The following is an 18,640-nucleotide window of genomic DNA, read 5'->3' on the forward strand; positions in this document are numbered from 1 at the left end:
AGCGATTAAGAGATTTCCCCATCCCATTAAACCAGCATCCAAACATGTTCGCGATACAAGAAGAAGGTGGGAGATTAAAAGTCACAAAAATAGTTCTCCAAACTAAATGCACCATCGGACACTCAAAAAACAACAGGTGTATGGAACAATATTTGGTTGAAGTACATTTCAACCCTAGTAAAAATAGGAGGCCCCAGGGCGGAATTACACCTAGGGCAACTAGGGCTCTAGCCCTAAGTGTGAGCCATCTAAGACATATGTATATTGTAACGATGATTTGGCAAAATAATCTATAATTAACAATGGATTAGCCCTTGGTTTCCATATTAGCCTAGTTTAGCCCTAGTCTTTAGACAATTCTGAATCTGCCACTGGGAGGTCCATAGGTCCATTTGTTTACGAGATACGAATTGCATGAGCATCTAGTTCAAGTATGGACGCACACGACTTCCCTCAGAAATTAAGTTCTTCCGGTTAGTGGCACACACAATAATAAGTTGCCAAGAGGATACCAGAAAACTCTAATAATACCAGTGGGCAACCTGTATGTAGGACCACCGGACCCGGCCGACCACGTTTTGACATCTCAAAGTTGGTCAATGGGAGGTCTGATTTTGAGTGATGAACTGCACGATCAGAGTATCCAACCACCATTTTAATTGAAAGACCTAGCTACTGATGGACGATCAATGCTGAACCTGCCCTAAGCCTATCGCTTTGTTCCCTCATTCAGATACTAATGAACCGCATAAAATCCCGTCCTTTTTTATGTTTAATCCAAATGAAACTTTCGTGTTCACATTCTGGAAAAGTAACATTTCTCTCCGATTCATAACAAGTTTCGTTGATTTAATACAAAATTGTACTAAAACAAATACACTTATTTTGGATGGGAGAGAGTACTTATTTTCCTTTATACAAGATCTATCTCTAAAATTATTAAATCTCAATACATCTTGAAAACTCCAGATCCAATACTTATTACACAATTCACAGTTACGTGATTTTGGAGATGGAGCTTGTAGTATCATCTGACTCAGGCTACCCGCCTTGTGTAAAGTGTTAAGTATAAGTGGATTACATAGCTTTTCTATCAGATCGGTCTTTTGGTTGCATTTGCTAGCGCATGAAGTTCTTCATGATCATAGCCAAGAGTTCTCTTGGTACCTGGCTGTTTCGGTCCACATTGAGGCCTGCGAGAGCCACACGTGAGAGGGAGTATTGAAGTATAAGTTGATTGTCTCTTTTGGTTGCGTTGGCTAGTGCATGAAGTTTTTCAAAAAGTTGACGTGAAAAATGCAAAAAGAAGTCCAAGTTAAAAATTGTAGGAATTAAAAACATCATAAACTTAATAATACCTGGATAAACATGTGAATATTTCTGCTCTTACCCATTGATAAGACCGAACTGATCTGCAGAAAAGACGTGTGCACTGTAGTTAGATAGAGACATCGGGTGGAAGCATCCCCGCAAACATTTTTTTTTGTGCACAAAACAAATAATCAACCAATGAAGTATGGAGACACTTTTTATTCTTACCATATCTGTTTTGATTCCTCACACAGGTGTTTGGACTAAAATTTGATGCAAGTAGCAGCTGTGGCACAATAAACCTTCACGTCAGTCTCATACAGCACAAAAGTGAGCTGAAAAACGAATAGCAGGCCAAACAATTATATACGATCCAGCCGGCCCTATACCGTTGCCGTGGTGGTCATGGCTGATGTCCGAGGAGGCCCCAAGCTGATGGCTGGCCATGGTTCTCATGGTTGTCAGGTTGTGCATCACCTCTAACTTTGGAGGATGACCCATCCATGTCCCCGCTACTTCTGGAAGAAGTGGCCTCTACCTTGTGCCTGGGGGCAGGAAGTGTTTGCCTGCGCTGAGAGACATCGCCTCCGTGCCGCCCGTCCTGAGGCGCTTCTTCACTGCTGCTGGGCAGCCAAGGCGCTTGTTGCTGCTCCCGTACGGGAGATTATCTCCACAGACGGAGCAAGAGATCACCGGAGTAGCAGGACGGACTAGACGGTTATTTCAAAATTGAAATTTCAATTGAATTCATGCTGATTGGGGGATCCTGTTAGCAGTGCATCCCACTCAAAAGGTCTTGTTGTATCACGATATCGACGTGTGACGTAGGACAATTTCTACAAGTTATTTTAATGAAAAATGGAAGTCCACGAAGCCTCAAAGATGAGTAGTCAATAGCATTTACAGTGATTACCTCTTTCCCCAAGGTGTTATGTGCTGCTCCAGTTGTTTGACATGGTTTCTTCTACCACTCTTTGCCATAGATTTTATGTCATCCTAGAAACAACATCCGAAGGTGAAATTATTAGAGAGACAACAGAAGGAATCTTGCATTGCATAATACACTGCAGATGTTGCATAAAAGGGGGAAAACTTACTGATTTGGACTGAATACATATTCTGTCAGAAGCATACAAGGCATCTTCATTATATATATTTCCTGAAGATCACTGTTACATACGAACCAATAAATTTTAGGCTGAGCAACTGAGATTTCCTGATAATAGAACCAAACAAACTTTGCAGAAACCTGTAGACACCAACCTCTTAGAGTAACACCAAACTCCTGGAGTACTTGACCCTTTCTGTTCTAGAGAATTGAAAGACACCTCTTAGAGTATGTCCTTAAGTAGACGAAATGGGCCATCCTCCATTACCATTAGATACCTTTATGCTCAACTAATGTCTCTTCAGGATAAACTAAGACGAATACTGGCAAGATTTCTAGTTTTATCCTTTCGTCTGAAACAAGCAAAGTTTGAGATGATAACCATAGAAAGCATCCAAATATCGGATAAACAAGAACATCATTACATCTCTTATTGTGGTTTTGAAAACTTGTCTTGAAACTTTACTGTGTCAAATTATGTGTTGCACAAGAGCTGAGTACAGATTTACTTGGAGCTAAAAGAAATGATGAAACAGTAACAAACATCGTAGATTCGTAATTATAGCATCTTAATGCTGGTTGGGGTTCTAAGAATATATTTCGAGCGTGCATGATATCTGGGTATGGGGAGCTATTTGGCCTGACAGAGTTCAGATGGTTCTTTTGAATCAAATATAGTGACATTGGGCTTCAGTAAGGGCAAATAGATCCAACTAATTCAAATAAGTACTCAAGCTACCAACCACACTATTTAGGACATGTTTGGTTAGGCTTAAATGTGGTATTTGACTTTTGGCTTATAAGCCACAAAAGCACCTATTTATTAGGATTTTTTTTGCATTGGCCTTTTGCTTATACCGTCATCTAATATCAAGTCCGAAGCCAAAAGCCAAAGCTAAAAGCACATAGGTGCTTTTGTGGGTTATAAGCCAAAAACCAAAAGCCACATTTAAGCCTAACCAAACAGGGCCTTTAAGACATACTCACTAGTGTACAAATTGATGGGGTAATAGCATATACTTTTCATACAGCGCCAGTTTTTTCAGGCTATCCGTGGTAATAAAAGTGCTTCATTACACCAACAAAAGACCATCAGCTTGAGAAAAGCAGGCATAACAGGATTTGTGAAAAACTCAGTGCGTGAACAGTTCTGCCGGAAGCAAGATCGAATTCATGTATTGATTTTATGGAATAGCAGCAGCCATCTTCTGGAGTTCATTTAAAATATGTCAGGGCAGTGTATGAACCAAAAATAAAGCAGTGTACATTTACCCAAGAAATCCTTTTTAGTAACAGATTTCCCATCACGAATTAGAAGAATGAATGAACCACCAATAGCAGTAGTTCCTACAGATGGTCCTGGCTTCACCGAATTTGTTTCGTTCTTCAGTTCTGAGAAACAAGGCACAGTAGGTTTATCATCCTAGATTCAACAACAAAACAGAAGTCTAAGGAACAAATGCTTTGCACATGGACTGCAACTCAATTAAGGTCATGGGAAGCATTGTTTACCCCAATGTTTGATAAATGAATTATTTTTTCAATCATGGGAAAAATAGACATAAATGGAACAAGTCTGATTTGTATAATCTGAAATGTAAATTGAGCAATTCATCAGCTAACTCTTTTCATATGAATATATGATAGAAGTCGAACTGGAGGATGAATGAGTGAGTGACTGGGCAAAATCCTTTGCTTTCAGTTGTAATAAGGGCTGCTAGTTATTTTACCACAGCGCAACACAGCATTCTTTGCTTTCAGTTCTGAGTAACTAATAAGGGCTGTTGGTGCTATTGCCGGATTCAGCACACCGTCCTTTCAATCTACTGCAGATTTTCCATTTGCTTAAAGCAGTTGATGAAAAACAAAACTGCTAGGGGCGAACAAGGAAACGAGTTATTTTCTCGCTGTATGACATCATGACCAAGGAGAGCACCGGCATGCGGCTGCACACCTCCCATGACAGGAACCCCTTGAACATGGGCGTGTCCTCGCCGCCATCTCCCGCAGCTGCCGGCGCCGCGGCGAGGTCCATGCACCACACACCTGGATCCACCCATCCTCGTGGCCTGTCCACAAACAGCCTGTTGGCTCGCTGTCCAAGGGGACACAGAGCGTACTTTCTCTTCCTCGCCTCGGTGCGCCGTCCATGGAGCCCCGTCGAGCTCACCGGCCTTTCGACCGTAAGCACACAACAAAATGAGGGGCAAATTTTAGAGGTGCAGGGGGTGGGTGGGGGGGGGGGGGGGAGCGGCGGGCAGGTATAGGTGGCCACCGGCCACGGGCAGGCGTGGCCCCAATTAAACGGGCATATCCCGGTTATAAAGGGGCCGGGCCGGCCCCAAAATGCCTCCTGCCGGCCCAGGCACAGCCAGAAGCCCCAGCGGGCCGGGCAAGCCTGGCGGCCTAGCAAGGCCCCTCAGGTCAAATGTACAAAAAATAAAAAAGGTTGGATTTGAGCCAAAACTAGTTGAGTTGATGGACCAAAACTGGTTGATATGATGGGCCAGATGTAAAAATGAGTTGGGTTGAGCCAGATTTTCGAGAGTTGATGGGCCAAATGAAGGAAATCTAAAAACAAAAAGATAATTGGGCCATCCCGTGGGCTTGAGGACGAGGCCCAGGCGCAGCACCGGCCGGTCCATGGGCTGACCCGGCCCAATTAAGAATGTGCCGGGCCCAGCCGAGTCAGGCCTGGCACGCTGGGCTTTCAGGCTTTTTGTTGGACCCGGGCCCGATTGCCACCTATACGGGCAGGTCGCTAGGAGGGCATTCATTTTACAGCACTAGGACCCCTTTATTACTTCTCAAACAAAATTACATCCTCAGTCAAAAGAGGTATTATACTAGGAGGTGTGGTTCATCCACCCAAAGGGAAGTACGGAAAATCCTAACCAGCCTAGCTAGCTCACGAGGTACGCCATTTGCTTCACGATGGCATAGTGCTCCAGCTGGACAGCAGGAGGAGAAGAGAATCGAGGAGAGCAGATAGATGGAAAGATTAAGGATCTCGATGATGGTAGCTGGATTTTGGCTACAACTCCATACCAACAAGGTTGAAGTGGCATTTCTGCAGGAGGGCAAGAAAATCCGACAGGATAGCTAGTGGACGCTGCTACTGCTATAGAGGAAGCGATGCGGTTGGCTCCATTGCTGCAGGTATTCGAGGGAAGCTAGCGTTGTTGCTAACCGGAGCTATTGCAGCTGGTGTGGAGGTGGAAGACGACGAAGAGGAGGTGGGGAGAAAGAGGCAGCACATAGCAGGAGCATAACACGATCTGTGTTCTGGAACATCCATTGCTGGACAGAGGCAACAATCTATTCTACTGGTAATCCATGGGTCACAAGTTGGTAATCGGGGAGAAATCATGTTCTGCCGAAACGGGGGAGGTTAAGGATACATGTAAAATGGAAGCTCTTTTCGTAGAGAACATTTCGATAAATTTATTGCAAATAAATGTATAGATCTATTCTACTGAGAAAATATAAAAAAAAACATCCCTACTAATATGCAATAAAGACTAACTACTCCCTCCGATCCATAATAAATGTCTTGGATTTAGTACTAAATTCTTATTATGGATACTCAATCCAAGACACTTATTATGGATCGGAGGGAATAGGAACTACATTAATGATTAATCAAGCTTCAGAACTTACAGATGAGCTAAATCTTTCCATAATCATTTCCAGGATGTCTACATTTTCTAACCACTGCAATGCATCAGCATAATGTGAGTATATGGTTTCGTCAGCACCAATTAATCTGATCAGCACCTGTTATACAAAGAGTTTCATTAACAACTTTAATCAAATGCACTACACCACCAAAATAGATTGGGCATAGATTTAGTAATAGTTGACCTCCATTATTGATGCGATGCTAATGAATCACAAGTTGGACAACAATGTGAGAATGCTCTTACAGAAGAAAAAAATAGATTGTAAAATCCACAAATAACTACTCGAGTACAAGCTATATAGAACTTAACAAGTAAAAGAAAAATGCATCTGATCAGTGGAACTAGGATGAAGACAACAGAATGTGTACAAAGAAAAGTATAGTGGGCACACTGGGTGGAGTAGACATAACGAAGAAAAGAGAACTGTCAATTGTTGTTTATTCATTATATAGCATTACCTATGATGCACTTACAAAATTACTTACTGAAAATCAAAATACTACAGACTTCAAGCTCCAGTCAGCAATGTCAAGCAAGCATGCTCATATACTGGTTAGTTATACCCAAATGAGATAATAATCCATCAGGATTCAGCCACTTTTAGTTCAGCATGCTTCAATTAGTCAAACAAAAAATTGGAAGTGAATGCAATGCAACAAAAACATGTCAAGGTTGAGATTACGCAGTAATGACTGAGAACGGATACATATTAGCAACAATCTAAATCCCTCTTAACAAAGCAATTGCTCCACTTGGGCCTTATCCCGCATGCTGGAAACAACTTCCGACGAAAGAAACAACTTCCGATGAAACTGCCGAATAAGAAAAGGCTATATTATACTTTCCATTGAGTGACATAGTTAGCTGTTCCTTCCTTCTGAAATAGGACATATGTAAGTAAATATGTACACTCGTTCCTTCTTAACATGAGAACAAGTTTAAATAGGCATTCCAGTTTTCCATAGACACTATCATCAGTTTTTGGCAGCTGACACTACCCAAAATAGACAAAAGCGAGAGCAAATACAAATAAATGACCACGCTAGAAAGCACAGAGATCTTGACGGGTTACAAAATGTTTTCCTAGTGCTGCTGGGTTGCAATATGAAGCTTCTTGCAACACCTTTACAACAGGAACCATTAGGGGGAAAAAGATGCACACATATCATAAGACGTACTGAATAGCTTATGCATTGAAGAAAAGTTTATTTTGCCTGTTCATAATATGTGAAATCTAGAAATGACAATCAGCAATGCCGTTAGTCCATTAGACAATGCAACAAGATTTAATTATTGATTCTAAATTGAATATATGGTCCCACTAACTTATAACAGCGTGTTCCATAAAATTCAGAAATCTATAATAATTTGAGCTTAGAACATAAGTGGATTAAATAAACAGCAGATGAGAAAGGGGCTCACAAATTTATAAGACAGTTATTTACGCTTTGCACTCCTGAATAATTTCATCCTCATCAAGCTCTTTTGATGTGAAATTCTTCTTGTCTAGATAATCAATTCATGCCAGCAATCATGCTTAACCAACACAAGACACAAGTACAGTAATTACTTAGAAATGAGTACATAACTACATAAGATGAAGAGAACAATGCAAGAACTAAATTACAGTTCTGGCCTTCTGGGTAGCGGAGATTTAAAGAAAAAAATCCAAACAAAGCATAAACTTAACAAAGCATAAAAACGTGTCTCTCTGTTTATCTCTCTTCAGACCACGAGGTACGCCTGCCTGCTGATAGAGGCAGGCAATGAACGCACGCCAATGCTTAGTTCTCCCGGATTGCTGCATTACTCGCACGCACGGAGGCAGGGAGGCGAAGAGCCCAGAAACACCGAACACGCGCGGACAGGGAGACGTAGTAATAACAATTCCCGAGACAGCGAGGAAGAATGAATGAATTCGACATACGCACGGTCGCTGAGCAAGCAACCCCAGGCCCGGAATGGTTGGACGACCCAGACATCCCATCCTATTCCATTCCCCTGAAGCGATCAGAGAAGCACGAGGAACTCACAGAAGAGGCCGCGGAGAAGCCGGTCATGCGCCAGAACATGGCGTGGCGAGGGGATCCGCCTGCGCAGGTTGGGCAGCAGATCTAGGGTTCGAGCCCCGCCGATCGGCGGACAGGTCGAGCGGGCCGGTGTTTGACCGCCGGGGTAAGGCGGCGACGACATCACGGTGGGCTGGACGCACGGCGGACGGCGGTGGGGAGAAGCCTGCCTAGGAGGTGCAGGACAGCAGGAGGTGTTGCGTCAATTTTTCATTCGCGAAAATACTGCTCCCTCGGTCCCACGTATACGTATTGAGTGAATCGAATTTGTCTTAAAAAATTGTCCCAAAATATGCTTCCTCCGATCCAATATTATGTGTATATATAAGCTTTTTAGAACAGATACATCATATTTGGACTAATTTGAGCCAATTAATATGGATCGTATGGACTGTTAGAATACTTTTAGATACATGTATCGGCACTTAATATGAAACAGAGATAGTACATGCAACGCTTCAAGTTACTATTCATGTGCGATGGTAATCCCGTGGACTCCGTTGGTCTATTCTAATGCATCGAACGCTGTTATGCAGAGTCCGTAAATCGAATCCAACTCCCGTGGAGGTGATAACTTTAGTTCAACGACAATTTTAGCCCGTGACAAGATTATGGAGCGAATGCTTTTCGTTCCTATGTGCTCTCAATTTCATTAGCTTAGGGCAACTTCAGCGTGGCGACACATTTGGCATTGCGTGGTCCGCTCAGGCCGAAACGGACAAAACGTGTTCCTAGCGGGGCGAACGATTTGCGCGGCGGTCCGGATTTCGGTCCGCATCGACCCATTCCGGCCCCAAATCTGGGGCGGGTTTGCGTCTCTCCGGACTGGGGAAGAGAACCCAACCCCGGTCCTTTTTAATGGGACCGAGTCGTCCGCCTAGGTGGCCCCACAACCCAACCCCGGTCCTTTTTAATGGGACCGAGTCGTCCCCATTTCCCCACCCCACCACATCCCAAAAACCCTAACTCTCCTGCCGCCGATATGAATCCGTCGGCGTCTCCTCCGTCCGCCTTCTCGACGAAACATGCGCCGTCGCCGGGATGCTTTACCAGCCATTCATGGAGAAGGTCGTCGCACGAGGCTTGCCCCGAGGCGCGGCGGCGGCGGAGGCGTACTCTTGGTGCCCAAGATGGAGCACTGGGCAGAAGAAGCGGCGTCGGAACTAGAAGCGATGGAGAATGAGGAGGAAGCGTCGGCTCTTCCTGCAGCAATGCCGCATCCCCCTGGATCCGGCTTCCGGGTTCTCGGGACTCCCGAGGAAGAGGAGGAGCGCCTCATCTTCTTCCCGAAGAAGGCCTCATCGGAGCACGGTGCGAAGGACGATGCCCACCGGAAAGCCTTGGACGACGCCGAGATGGCATGGGGGATGGCAGCGGACCGTGCGTTCGAGCTCAACCGGCGGGCATGGCTTGCGGACCAGGGGCTGGCGCCGCTCCTCCGGTACTCCCTCAACGAGCCGTTGGAGGTACTCCCCCATGTTGACGAGGACAATCAGTACATGCATTTCGTCGTCCTCGAACACCAGGGGCTTTCGTGTGTGCATAGAGGACTGTAATAGTTTTTACTGGAGTGGTTTGTGAACCATTTTGGAAACAAACCCATTTTGTTATAACTATTGTACTCCTGTTTCCCCTCCCCGAAGCCCCCGGTGTACGAAGGCGATGAAAAGCATGCTTTAGCGATTTGTATCTATCCTATGTTTCAAATTTAAGCGATGAAGAAATTTTGTTGTGTACTTCCCAAATAAATTTCGTTTTATTCACATTTTGCATCCCCCGCTGGATGCCTAGTCCGACCCAAACGGACGAAGGCCGGTCTGGGGCCTTTGTCCGTCCCGCGACCCAAACGGACCAAACCGGACACAAAAAACTGTCAGTTTGGATCGTGCCGCTGGAGTTGCCCTAGCAATATCTGTTTAAGCATGGCTAATGGACGGTATGACCTATGTGTGTTGTTTGGAACTAGATGAAACCCCGCGTGCTGCTGCGAAAATATTTAAGATATTTGTGCAAATTGCTAGTTATTGAGTAAAAAGGTCTATGAGTTGTGTTGGGTCCAAATAAAAACCTTGCAAAATTAGAGATATATACAGTGGATTCTATGTTTTATGCTTGAAACCAAATCCATAGCATTGGCACAGGTGCAAGGAAGAATGCCACGATCTAAAATATGAAAAAAAAAATACTGATCTAAAATACGCCGATCTTAGAGCAAATTTTCCTTTCATTAGCTAGATGCAGTAATTGATGACCTCTCAGTGTCTAATATATAACTGGCTATCCATATTCACCTTAGCCGGCAGGTTGCATCTATTTTTATTTTATTTTGAGAATGGCTGTGTCTAATAAAGATGAGTATTGTAGCTCATCGTATTGACAACATGAAACTAAACACATTATGCCTTGATATATGGCTTAGTAGCATAGTTCAACACATGTACAGGGCAATTACTGCAAGGTCACTGCTAACGGTACATACACTGCAGAATTTATACAATATACATTAAGAATAATGCCGAGAGAACCTTAGGTGGCTGCTAATGGTACATACAATTTCATTAACAACAATTATATCAAATTTTCAAATAAACTCAATGTTGTTCTGAGCAAATGTACAGCTCAGATTTTAATCTACATATATTGGGTCACAACTCAAAACTGAAGGAATCAAGGAAAATAAGAAAACATAAACAGAGCAAAATCTGGAACAGAACTCCAAGCAAAGATGCAAAGCCATCAGTCATCACTAACCATTCAGTCACACCAATCCAAAAACCTGAACAGAATTAAAGGCTTGAACCATTGGTAGAAATTAATAATTTAGATTTGAGTTCCTCTTGCAAGAAAACATTCTTACCAAATTATAACTGCAATTGACTCCTAGAATTGTACATGAGATCAGTAGCCTGCAACATAGGCCTGCCAAAGAACGACAATCAAGTACGGATAATAGTGTAAAACTGTCCCTTGATGCATGGAATTGTAAGAGCCAAACTAATGCTATTTCTGTTTTACCGTGAATGGAGAGAAAGAACATGACCTCCCATCGTCCCTTAGGAAAGAAAGGATGGGAAGCAGTAAGAGGCGTAACTAAGCATCCCCGTGTGGCCAGTCTGCTGTTGCTTTGAGAGACAGCATCGAGGTTGCTCCTTGCAAAGAAAAAATAAATCCACACTGAGGAGATAGATCAGATGGGGCACATGCATATACGTAGAATTGGGAGGGGGAGAGTCTGGGAAAGTTACGAAAAGAGGAATTGGATGCGCCAATGCAACCTCAATCTTCTGGAAGTTCTTCACTATGGAGATGATGCGATCGGCGACCTCGCCCTAGTCGATGAACGGGTATGTTTCCCGCCGCCGCTGCCATTGCTGACTTGCAGGTGGTGCACCTGCCGCCGGCCGGCGAGACAGCTACGGCGAGAAGAGGTTGGACAGGGTCACAGGACAAATTCGGCGACCTTTGTCCTTGAGGCTTGAGCTCGCCCTTGCTGCCCACGCCATCACCCTTCTCCCATGGCAGCGCTCCAGCCCCGTCTGCGGCTTTCTTCTCATATAGCCCACTCGATCTGCATGCAAGGGTCGTGGGAAATTGTTGAGTCGGAATTGGGAAAGATAGAGGCAGAGGAAGTGAAACGTCCGGCACAGTTTCCATTCCTTAATTAGTGGGACGGTTTCCATTCATTAATTAATTGACAATTAATTGGCTGCGTCCAGTATTGCTGCACAGGCCACATCGGTCGAGGATCTTTTCTTCCCTATTTGTGGGCTTCGAAGTCAGCCCAGGCAAAGCCCATAGCGACGCGTTGAGCGCGGTTCGCAGGAACACGCAACGCCGTAACATAACTGGAGATAGGGATGGAATTAGAAGATGGGATGCTGATGTGGACAGGCTGCATGTGCAGCTTGCTAAATTAATTGCATTTAGTGGGTTTCAACTTTATAGAATTTATAAATTTGGACGATGACAAAGAATGACTATCTTTTTTGCCAACCAAATAATTGTACATAAATCGATGCACATGGCCGGTGCAAATCCAAGGTTAACATCCAAAAACAAAAGCATAGGTAATACTACTAGTGCTAAATAAAGTACTCTTCCAAAATTGCCAATGTTACCTTGTACAAGCTGTAAACTGCTGTTGTTCAGCCGCCTCAAACAAATCAGACCGAGAATCCGAGATATCTGTTGTAAACTGCTGTAGTCTTCTTCTTTCTAGAAAAAGAAAATGTCTATATATAGTCTTTTCGACTTTTCGGTCTCTGCACAACCGTCACAGTACTATGCAATTTCTTATGTTTCCTGTTTCGAGGTTTTCAGAAAAATAAAGTATAAGACCCTTACTATTTGTGTTTCACATAAGAAGAAGGCTGATGAGTATTTTTTTTTTGCAAGGTAAATGTTATATATTTATCATTTGGCTTACAATCATTGTTCAACACATTTACAAGCTCAACTGGGTAACCACCCAGCCAGCAGCAGGTGATATCATTCTTCCTGCCATTCTTCCTACCGTAACTAGCTAGGAAGTGACTTGCCTCATTTTTGTACCTCGAGATTTTGTTAACGCAGATCTGTTGCTCACCAGTCATCATGTCCTTAATCCTCAACAGCACGTTACGGTATCTGGACACGTCCTTCTCCTTGTTCTGAATGAGGGCAATTGCCTCTGCACTATCAGTCTCCAGGCAAATTGGCAGATCAGTGCGCTGTTTGGCAAAATGCAGCCCTTCCGCACAGGCGCACAGGCTTCAAGCTCGGGCTGTTTGGCAAAATGCAGCCCTTCCGCACAGGCTTCAAGCTCGGCCTCAAGAGGGTCGACGCAGCGTTTGAGAGCGCGACAGGCCGCCATGATTGGTTGTCCGTTATGGTCACGTAGGATCATCCCTGTCCCCGCTTTCTCAGTTTCCATGACGAACGAACCATCGACGTTCAGCTTTGTGGTGCCCAACCCAGGAGGATTCCATCAGTCTCGGTTCATTTGCTTTCAATCTTCTCTCCTTATGGCCAGTGAGATTTACAACTTGTTTTCCTTTGCAGGTCTCAGTAACCGGGTGTTGTTTGCATAGCAGGAGGGTCGTAATGCAGCTTCCCAGGAATCTTCTCGTAAGCTTCGATTGGTGGGGCTGGTTTTGCATGAGTGATCTCATCGTGTACATGCCAGATTCTGTCCGCATATCAGAAGGCAGATGAGTATTTACTCTAGCTAAGAAAGGGACTCCCAGAACACTGCCATCGGAGATGCTCATTCCGATTTTAAATTCTTACTAATTTGTACTAAAATCACGACAAAAATTTATAGTCGAAGGAAGTACTAAAATTTTCGTCTAGAGGCTAATATCAACCCAAAGCACCACTCAACAAGAGCAAGGAAGCTCCGTGCTATCAGCCTGACACTCCAATGGTGTTTGTTCACACTTTCACACATCGTACAAGATTGAGGGGTAACCAGTACTGCCTTGTGAGTGAAAAGAGAAGCAAAAGAAAAAACCAGAACTGAACACTACTAGAACAGAGCACAAGCAAGCTGCAGGGCAGGCAGGGCATCTCTGAATGACTGCCTCATTGTGCTTCATGATCCTTCCTTCTTGGCACTGGCGAAGGAGAGGAACCTGCTCTTGGCGTTCTCCTTCTCCTTGGGCGAAGGCGAGGGCGACTTGTTGTCCTTGTCGCCCTTCTCTTTCTTGCTTATGCCGCTGCCGGCGTGGTTGGTCAACCCGTGCTTCCTGAGCTGCTCCCTCACGAACCTGTCGTAGATGAACGCCGCTCCCCTGAAGTTGGGCAGCGCCAGCCACGCCAGGAACAGTAGCTTCAGTTCGTACCAGATCGGTATCCTACGAAACAAAAAAGAATCACAACTTTAAAAATCTTTGCAGAAAGAAATTAATCAAGTAAAACGCCATGAACGAACTTGCGTTGTGCCTGTTTATTGGTTGTTATGGTAGTAGTGTTTACCAGTAGATGAGGGACTCGAGCACCATCTCCACGAGGGTGACGAAGGAGTAGAGGATCCAGTAGGCGAGCCACTGCTCGTCGTCCAGCTTCGACGGGCTCTCCATCGCTTGCACTGACGCATACCTGCATGAGCAAAAGCAAAACGTGGTTTCAGCATATGGAAAGAAAATTCCCAAAACGAAACTAAACAAGGAGAGGAGGAGCGAATTTCCTTCAGGAAAAACTTACAGGGGGTACAGGAGCATCACGCCAGGTCTGCAGCAACAAAGAACAACAGCAAATCGTTGCAAACGTCAATCGGGCTGAACTGAACTGATAAGAACTGCGGCAATATTACCCAAGAAAAAAAGGAAGCGATTTCATCTAAAAAAATGGAAGCGATGGCAGGTGATTAAGTTTGCGCGTACCCTGCGAGCGAATGGAGATGGGTGAGGATTGTCCAGAGCTTGCTCATCTTCGACGCTTCTTCTTCTTGTTGTGTCTGATTCTGCTGTCTCGAGTGGAAGTGGCGGACAGATCAGTGAACACACCAATGCTTATTTGTTTGGATTTTGAAGTTTCGTTCCAGGGAAGGGGAGGAAAGCGGGGGACAATATATAAAGAAGGAACATTGTGGCTAGGAGGGAGGGCCTGGCGCAATGCCATTGGAAGAGGGATTCTTTTGTCTCGGCTTTGATGGAGATAGAAGGGAACTTGCACACGTGGCTACATGGCGTAGCACCGACCAGGTCGGCAGGTCCGCAGGTCAGGTACTTTGATGAATCAAAATATATTACCTGTTTTTTTAATATGTTTTTAATTTACGAGAGATCTAGGAGACAGCGAGGCAGCGAGCAGGTCAAAAGTCACAGATTCTTCCCGCCCCACAATTTGCTTTTTTTATAAGATGTGCATTATGTTATTGACATCGATCGACCTTCACCATTTAAATTTCAAAATGAAGTAAGTTATCTAAAACAAGGACTTATAAATTTATTGTGACGAATTACCGCCAACCCAAATTGTTGAATCTCATATGTAAACACATTTCTAACACGACAGGCCTACCAATCATGCCACTTCTTTCCTGATGACGTGGCTACCGCTGGAAATGGCTTTGCTTGCTAATAGCAAACCTCATGGTTTTTTGGACGATAAGTCTATCATTTTTGGCAGCTTCACTCGCGAATAGCATGGGGATAATGGGATTAGGTAAGTTCGTATGTCTGCTTCTAGTTAGGTTCATGTATTTTGGTGTTTTCGAAGTGAGGTGATCGGGATTGCTCATGGAGATAGGGTTGGTCTCCATGAGAGGGGTCTGCTTGGTTGTCCGATGAGATTTCGATGGTATTGATGTGGAGCTTAGAATTACTTGCATTCATGGATTCCTTATGCTAAGAAGGGTGTCATTTGAAGGAACTAATATTGGCAGGAGATATCTTGGTTGTGTTGGTTCAGAGGTAATTAGATTTTATAAATTGAGACTGGTTTGAACTGTATAATTCAATGGTTGCCGTTTTTTATGTGCAATGTAGGATGGATAGTGTGACTTTATTCATTGGATTGACAAAGAATGGGGACAAAGCTTTCTACGAGTTCGATATAACTTTGACCACTTAATGAAAAACTCCGGCTTGCCATAAAACTCCACGCTCGAAGGATAATAATCTTGATAGTTAAGAGTCAGCAAAAATTATATCAAATGATTTTTTAGAAACACAGTACAAACGCAGATGCTAACAGACATGCATGTACAGTCGTACACTCACTCCTATGAACTCAAACACGCACACCCTATTCCTATGAGCATCTCCAAGAGACTGAACCGACAAGTCACAATAGGCGTTTCGTTGTTGACGGGTACGTCACCTACCATTGAAAAATAGTGTCGGTTAAATCATGAAATAAATCAAGATAAGTGTGGGCATCCATGTCAAGTCTAAAACTTGAACTGTGTAGGTTGGTTCCATCACAAGGAATCAGGCCACCTGAGTTAGACTCAATTCGCAATATCAATGGATTTTGACATTGTTTTCTACACTATCGTCAACTCTACACCAAGACTATTCTTTGGCGTCATAGCTCTATAATCACCACAAGACTGCCATGGCAAACACATGTGTTGACGCAGACGTTGCCACCGCCACGAACCCTAATCCTACCTTGTCAAAGACGAGGCACTAGGGTTTCCCCTTCCTCTCATCGTAGGAGATGCTAGCATAGAGGAGGGGAACCCATGGGCTCACTAGCAGGGAGTGTCAGGGGTCGATGCTCCTCCTTCGCTTATTTCTGGAAAGAAGGTTAAACAGAAATAGTTTTTCTAGGGAAAAAAGGGACAAATAGTCATTTATGATTTGTGAATTTTGTTCATCCAGGATGGGGATCAGAACGGAAAATTCACTCTTTCCCATCCCGTAATTGCTTATTCTGTTTAAAGGAAATAAAACATAAGAAAACAAAGGATACATGATTGGGATAAGATATCAGTTGCCAACATGAGGAATTATGTTGCTTCGTGACCAAAAGGACTTCATGTTCAATTTCCTTAAAAAAAGATATCAACGATATTCGTAAGGATTCATCTTGTTTGTGACTGCAAACCGATCTACAATGATCTCTCTTATAAAATTAAAATTTTCAATCTTTTGATTTTCTTGTGAGAAACCTGACGAATAACACGTGACATGCGGAATTCTCCGTTTAGGAGAAGCCCTTGCTATCGCAAGTTTGCAATTTTTGATTTATTTTCGAAAATACAGATGGTGAAAATGTTTACTCATGGAGATGCCAGCAGCGCCAACCCAGACTAGCGTTGACTTAAGTTATCCACCTCCTAAAAGCATCGTTGCCACTCATCGTTGCAAGCTCGGGTGGCTTGCTCTGCCGTCGTGTAGGCAGCCCGCCCAGGATCGATCCTCGGTTGGGGCGATTTGTGCGCATCTCACCGGGAATTTATTCCCTCGTGTTCTGGTGTATCTCTCGCGCTGATACTGTGAATCTAATTATGTCTTGCGCGCTAAGGGTGCGTGGGTTCGGATCGAAAGAGTAGCTGGTTATTAAGGGCCGTGCGGAGGTGGAGTTAGCACTAAGCTAAAACCATACCTTCCGTGGAAATCACGATCATATCACCTCACTTATTAGCCCGTGAGAAACACTCTGTGGGGTGCAAAGCGTACGGATGGGGCCCACGAAGGAAACCGTGGCACGCACTGCTGCGCCGGACGAGCAGCACGCTCGCGCAGCGGCACCTACGAACGAGGCTACGGAGGCCTCGGGCCCCGCGAGCGACGTTAAAAGAAGGCGTCAGGTCGGCGCTTGGCGGCCAGATCAGATCAGCACCACGTCTCGTCACGCCCGCCTGCACGCGGTGGCCACGCGGACGGCCGCGGAACCTGCTGTCGAGAAGGCAGTGCAGATCGAGTCGACCACATAGCGCCGCGGGTGGCACTGGGAGCTGCGTGTCTCGTGGAGAGACCTGCACCGTGCATCCACTCACCAGGCATCGGGCATACTACCGGGCCGGCCAGCAGCCCAGCAGCCATAGTGTTATTTTTCTCCTTGGCCGGCCAGCCATAGTAGGGGAGCAGTTTGAAATCAGAGAAAAATGGAGAATTTCGTTTTCATGATGCAGAAAGAGGATTCTCGTGCCCTGATGTCAGATTATAGCAAATTTGGACTAGACCAACCACATCAACCAGATAATTAAAAGCCAAAATTAACGGATAAAGACCAAACTATGGGCATTTAACATGGATGGCATGCCATAACAAGAAAGGTCCAAACGCGGCTGTACCAGTCCAAGCCCCCCGAGCCGGCCTGCGTTCCTCCACAGGTGGGATGGGCGACCCATTTGGACCGGATCCGTTTGCGCTAAACGGACCAAATGCACGGTCCAACGGGACGCAGTATTTGAGCGGGCGTCCGTTTTTCTATCCGCGAAGACACGTTCCGGACGCAAATCTGCGCCGGATTTGCGTCCCCACGGACGGGGAAACGGAACGCCGGCTCCGTCCGCACGTCCGTTCGGTCAAATCTTTTCGCCTCCCCGTTTCCACATGGCAGCATCCAAAGAACACGTGTCCGCGGTCGTATTAAATTGCCACCCGTCCCCATCCCCACACACTCACTCGCCTCCTCCCAAAACCACCGACCACCGCCGAGCTCGCCCCCCAAGTGATGGCGCCCAAGAGGCAACGGCCGCTGGCGAGGCGCCATGACCACGAGGCGGGCTCTTCCTCGGGAGCCCGCAACCCTCATCACCGTGCGCTTCCTCCTCCTCCCTGTTCCCTTCCTCCTCCGACGACGCTGTTCTGCATCACGCCACCGTCCCGCCTGGAGCGTCGGCAGTACGTCGACGTCCACTTGGCGGAGTATTCTGGAAGCACGACATCCCAGTGCCGTGGTGCGACATGCACCTGCCCCACGGGTGGCACCTCAGCCCCGAGTGGGTTCCGGTGCCCCCCGTCCCGGCGAGCGGGTGAGCTCGCCGGATGGAGATCAACCGCCGCCGCCAGAACCTCCCCGACGACCTCCGC

General features: G+C 45.3%; 1 protein-coding gene and 1 long non-coding RNA gene across 6 annotated transcripts; both read right to left on the reverse strand.

The window, feature by feature from the left end:
- Nucleotides 1-795: 795 nt before the first annotated feature.
- LOC104584551 lies at nucleotides 796-8,383 on the reverse strand. Of its 5 annotated transcripts, XR_001407403.2 has the most exons (9): nucleotides 8,136-8,383; nucleotides 6,080-6,196; nucleotides 3,692-3,811; nucleotides 2,575-2,772; nucleotides 2,409-2,480; nucleotides 1,701-2,307; nucleotides 1,540-1,597; nucleotides 1,359-1,412; nucleotides 796-1,193 (listed from the first exon to the last, which is right to left on the reverse strand). It is a non-coding gene; the product is annotated as an uncharacterized LOC104584551 (long non-coding RNA). The 5 variants fall into 5 exon arrangements; XR_001407404.2 differs by lacking the exons at nucleotides 6,080-6,196; nucleotides 8,136-8,383 and adding an exon at nucleotides 4,374-4,651; XR_002960365.1 differs by lacking the exons at nucleotides 6,080-6,196; nucleotides 8,136-8,383 and adding an exon at nucleotides 4,356-4,651.
- A 5,036-nt stretch (nucleotides 8,384-13,419) lies between these two features.
- On the reverse strand, nucleotides 13,420-14,715 carry LOC100842177 (HVA22-like protein e). Its single transcript, XM_003577503.4, has 4 exons — nucleotides 14,534-14,715; nucleotides 14,355-14,381; nucleotides 14,127-14,249; nucleotides 13,420-14,005 (listed from the first exon to the last, which is right to left on the reverse strand). The coding sequence occupies exons 1-4, from the start codon at nucleotides 14,578-14,580 to the stop codon at nucleotides 13,744-13,746; spliced, it is 459 nt and encodes a 152-aa protein (XP_003577551.1). The 5' UTR covers nucleotides 14,581-14,715; the 3' UTR covers nucleotides 13,420-13,743.
- Nucleotides 14,716-18,640: the final 3,925 nt, after the last annotated feature.

Source organism: Brachypodium distachyon, chromosome 4, assembly GCF_000005505.3.
Source record: "Brachypodium distachyon strain Bd21 chromosome 4, Brachypodium_distachyon_v3.0, whole genome shotgun sequence".
NCBI lineage: Eukaryota > Viridiplantae > Streptophyta > Magnoliopsida > Poales > Poaceae > Brachypodium > Brachypodium distachyon.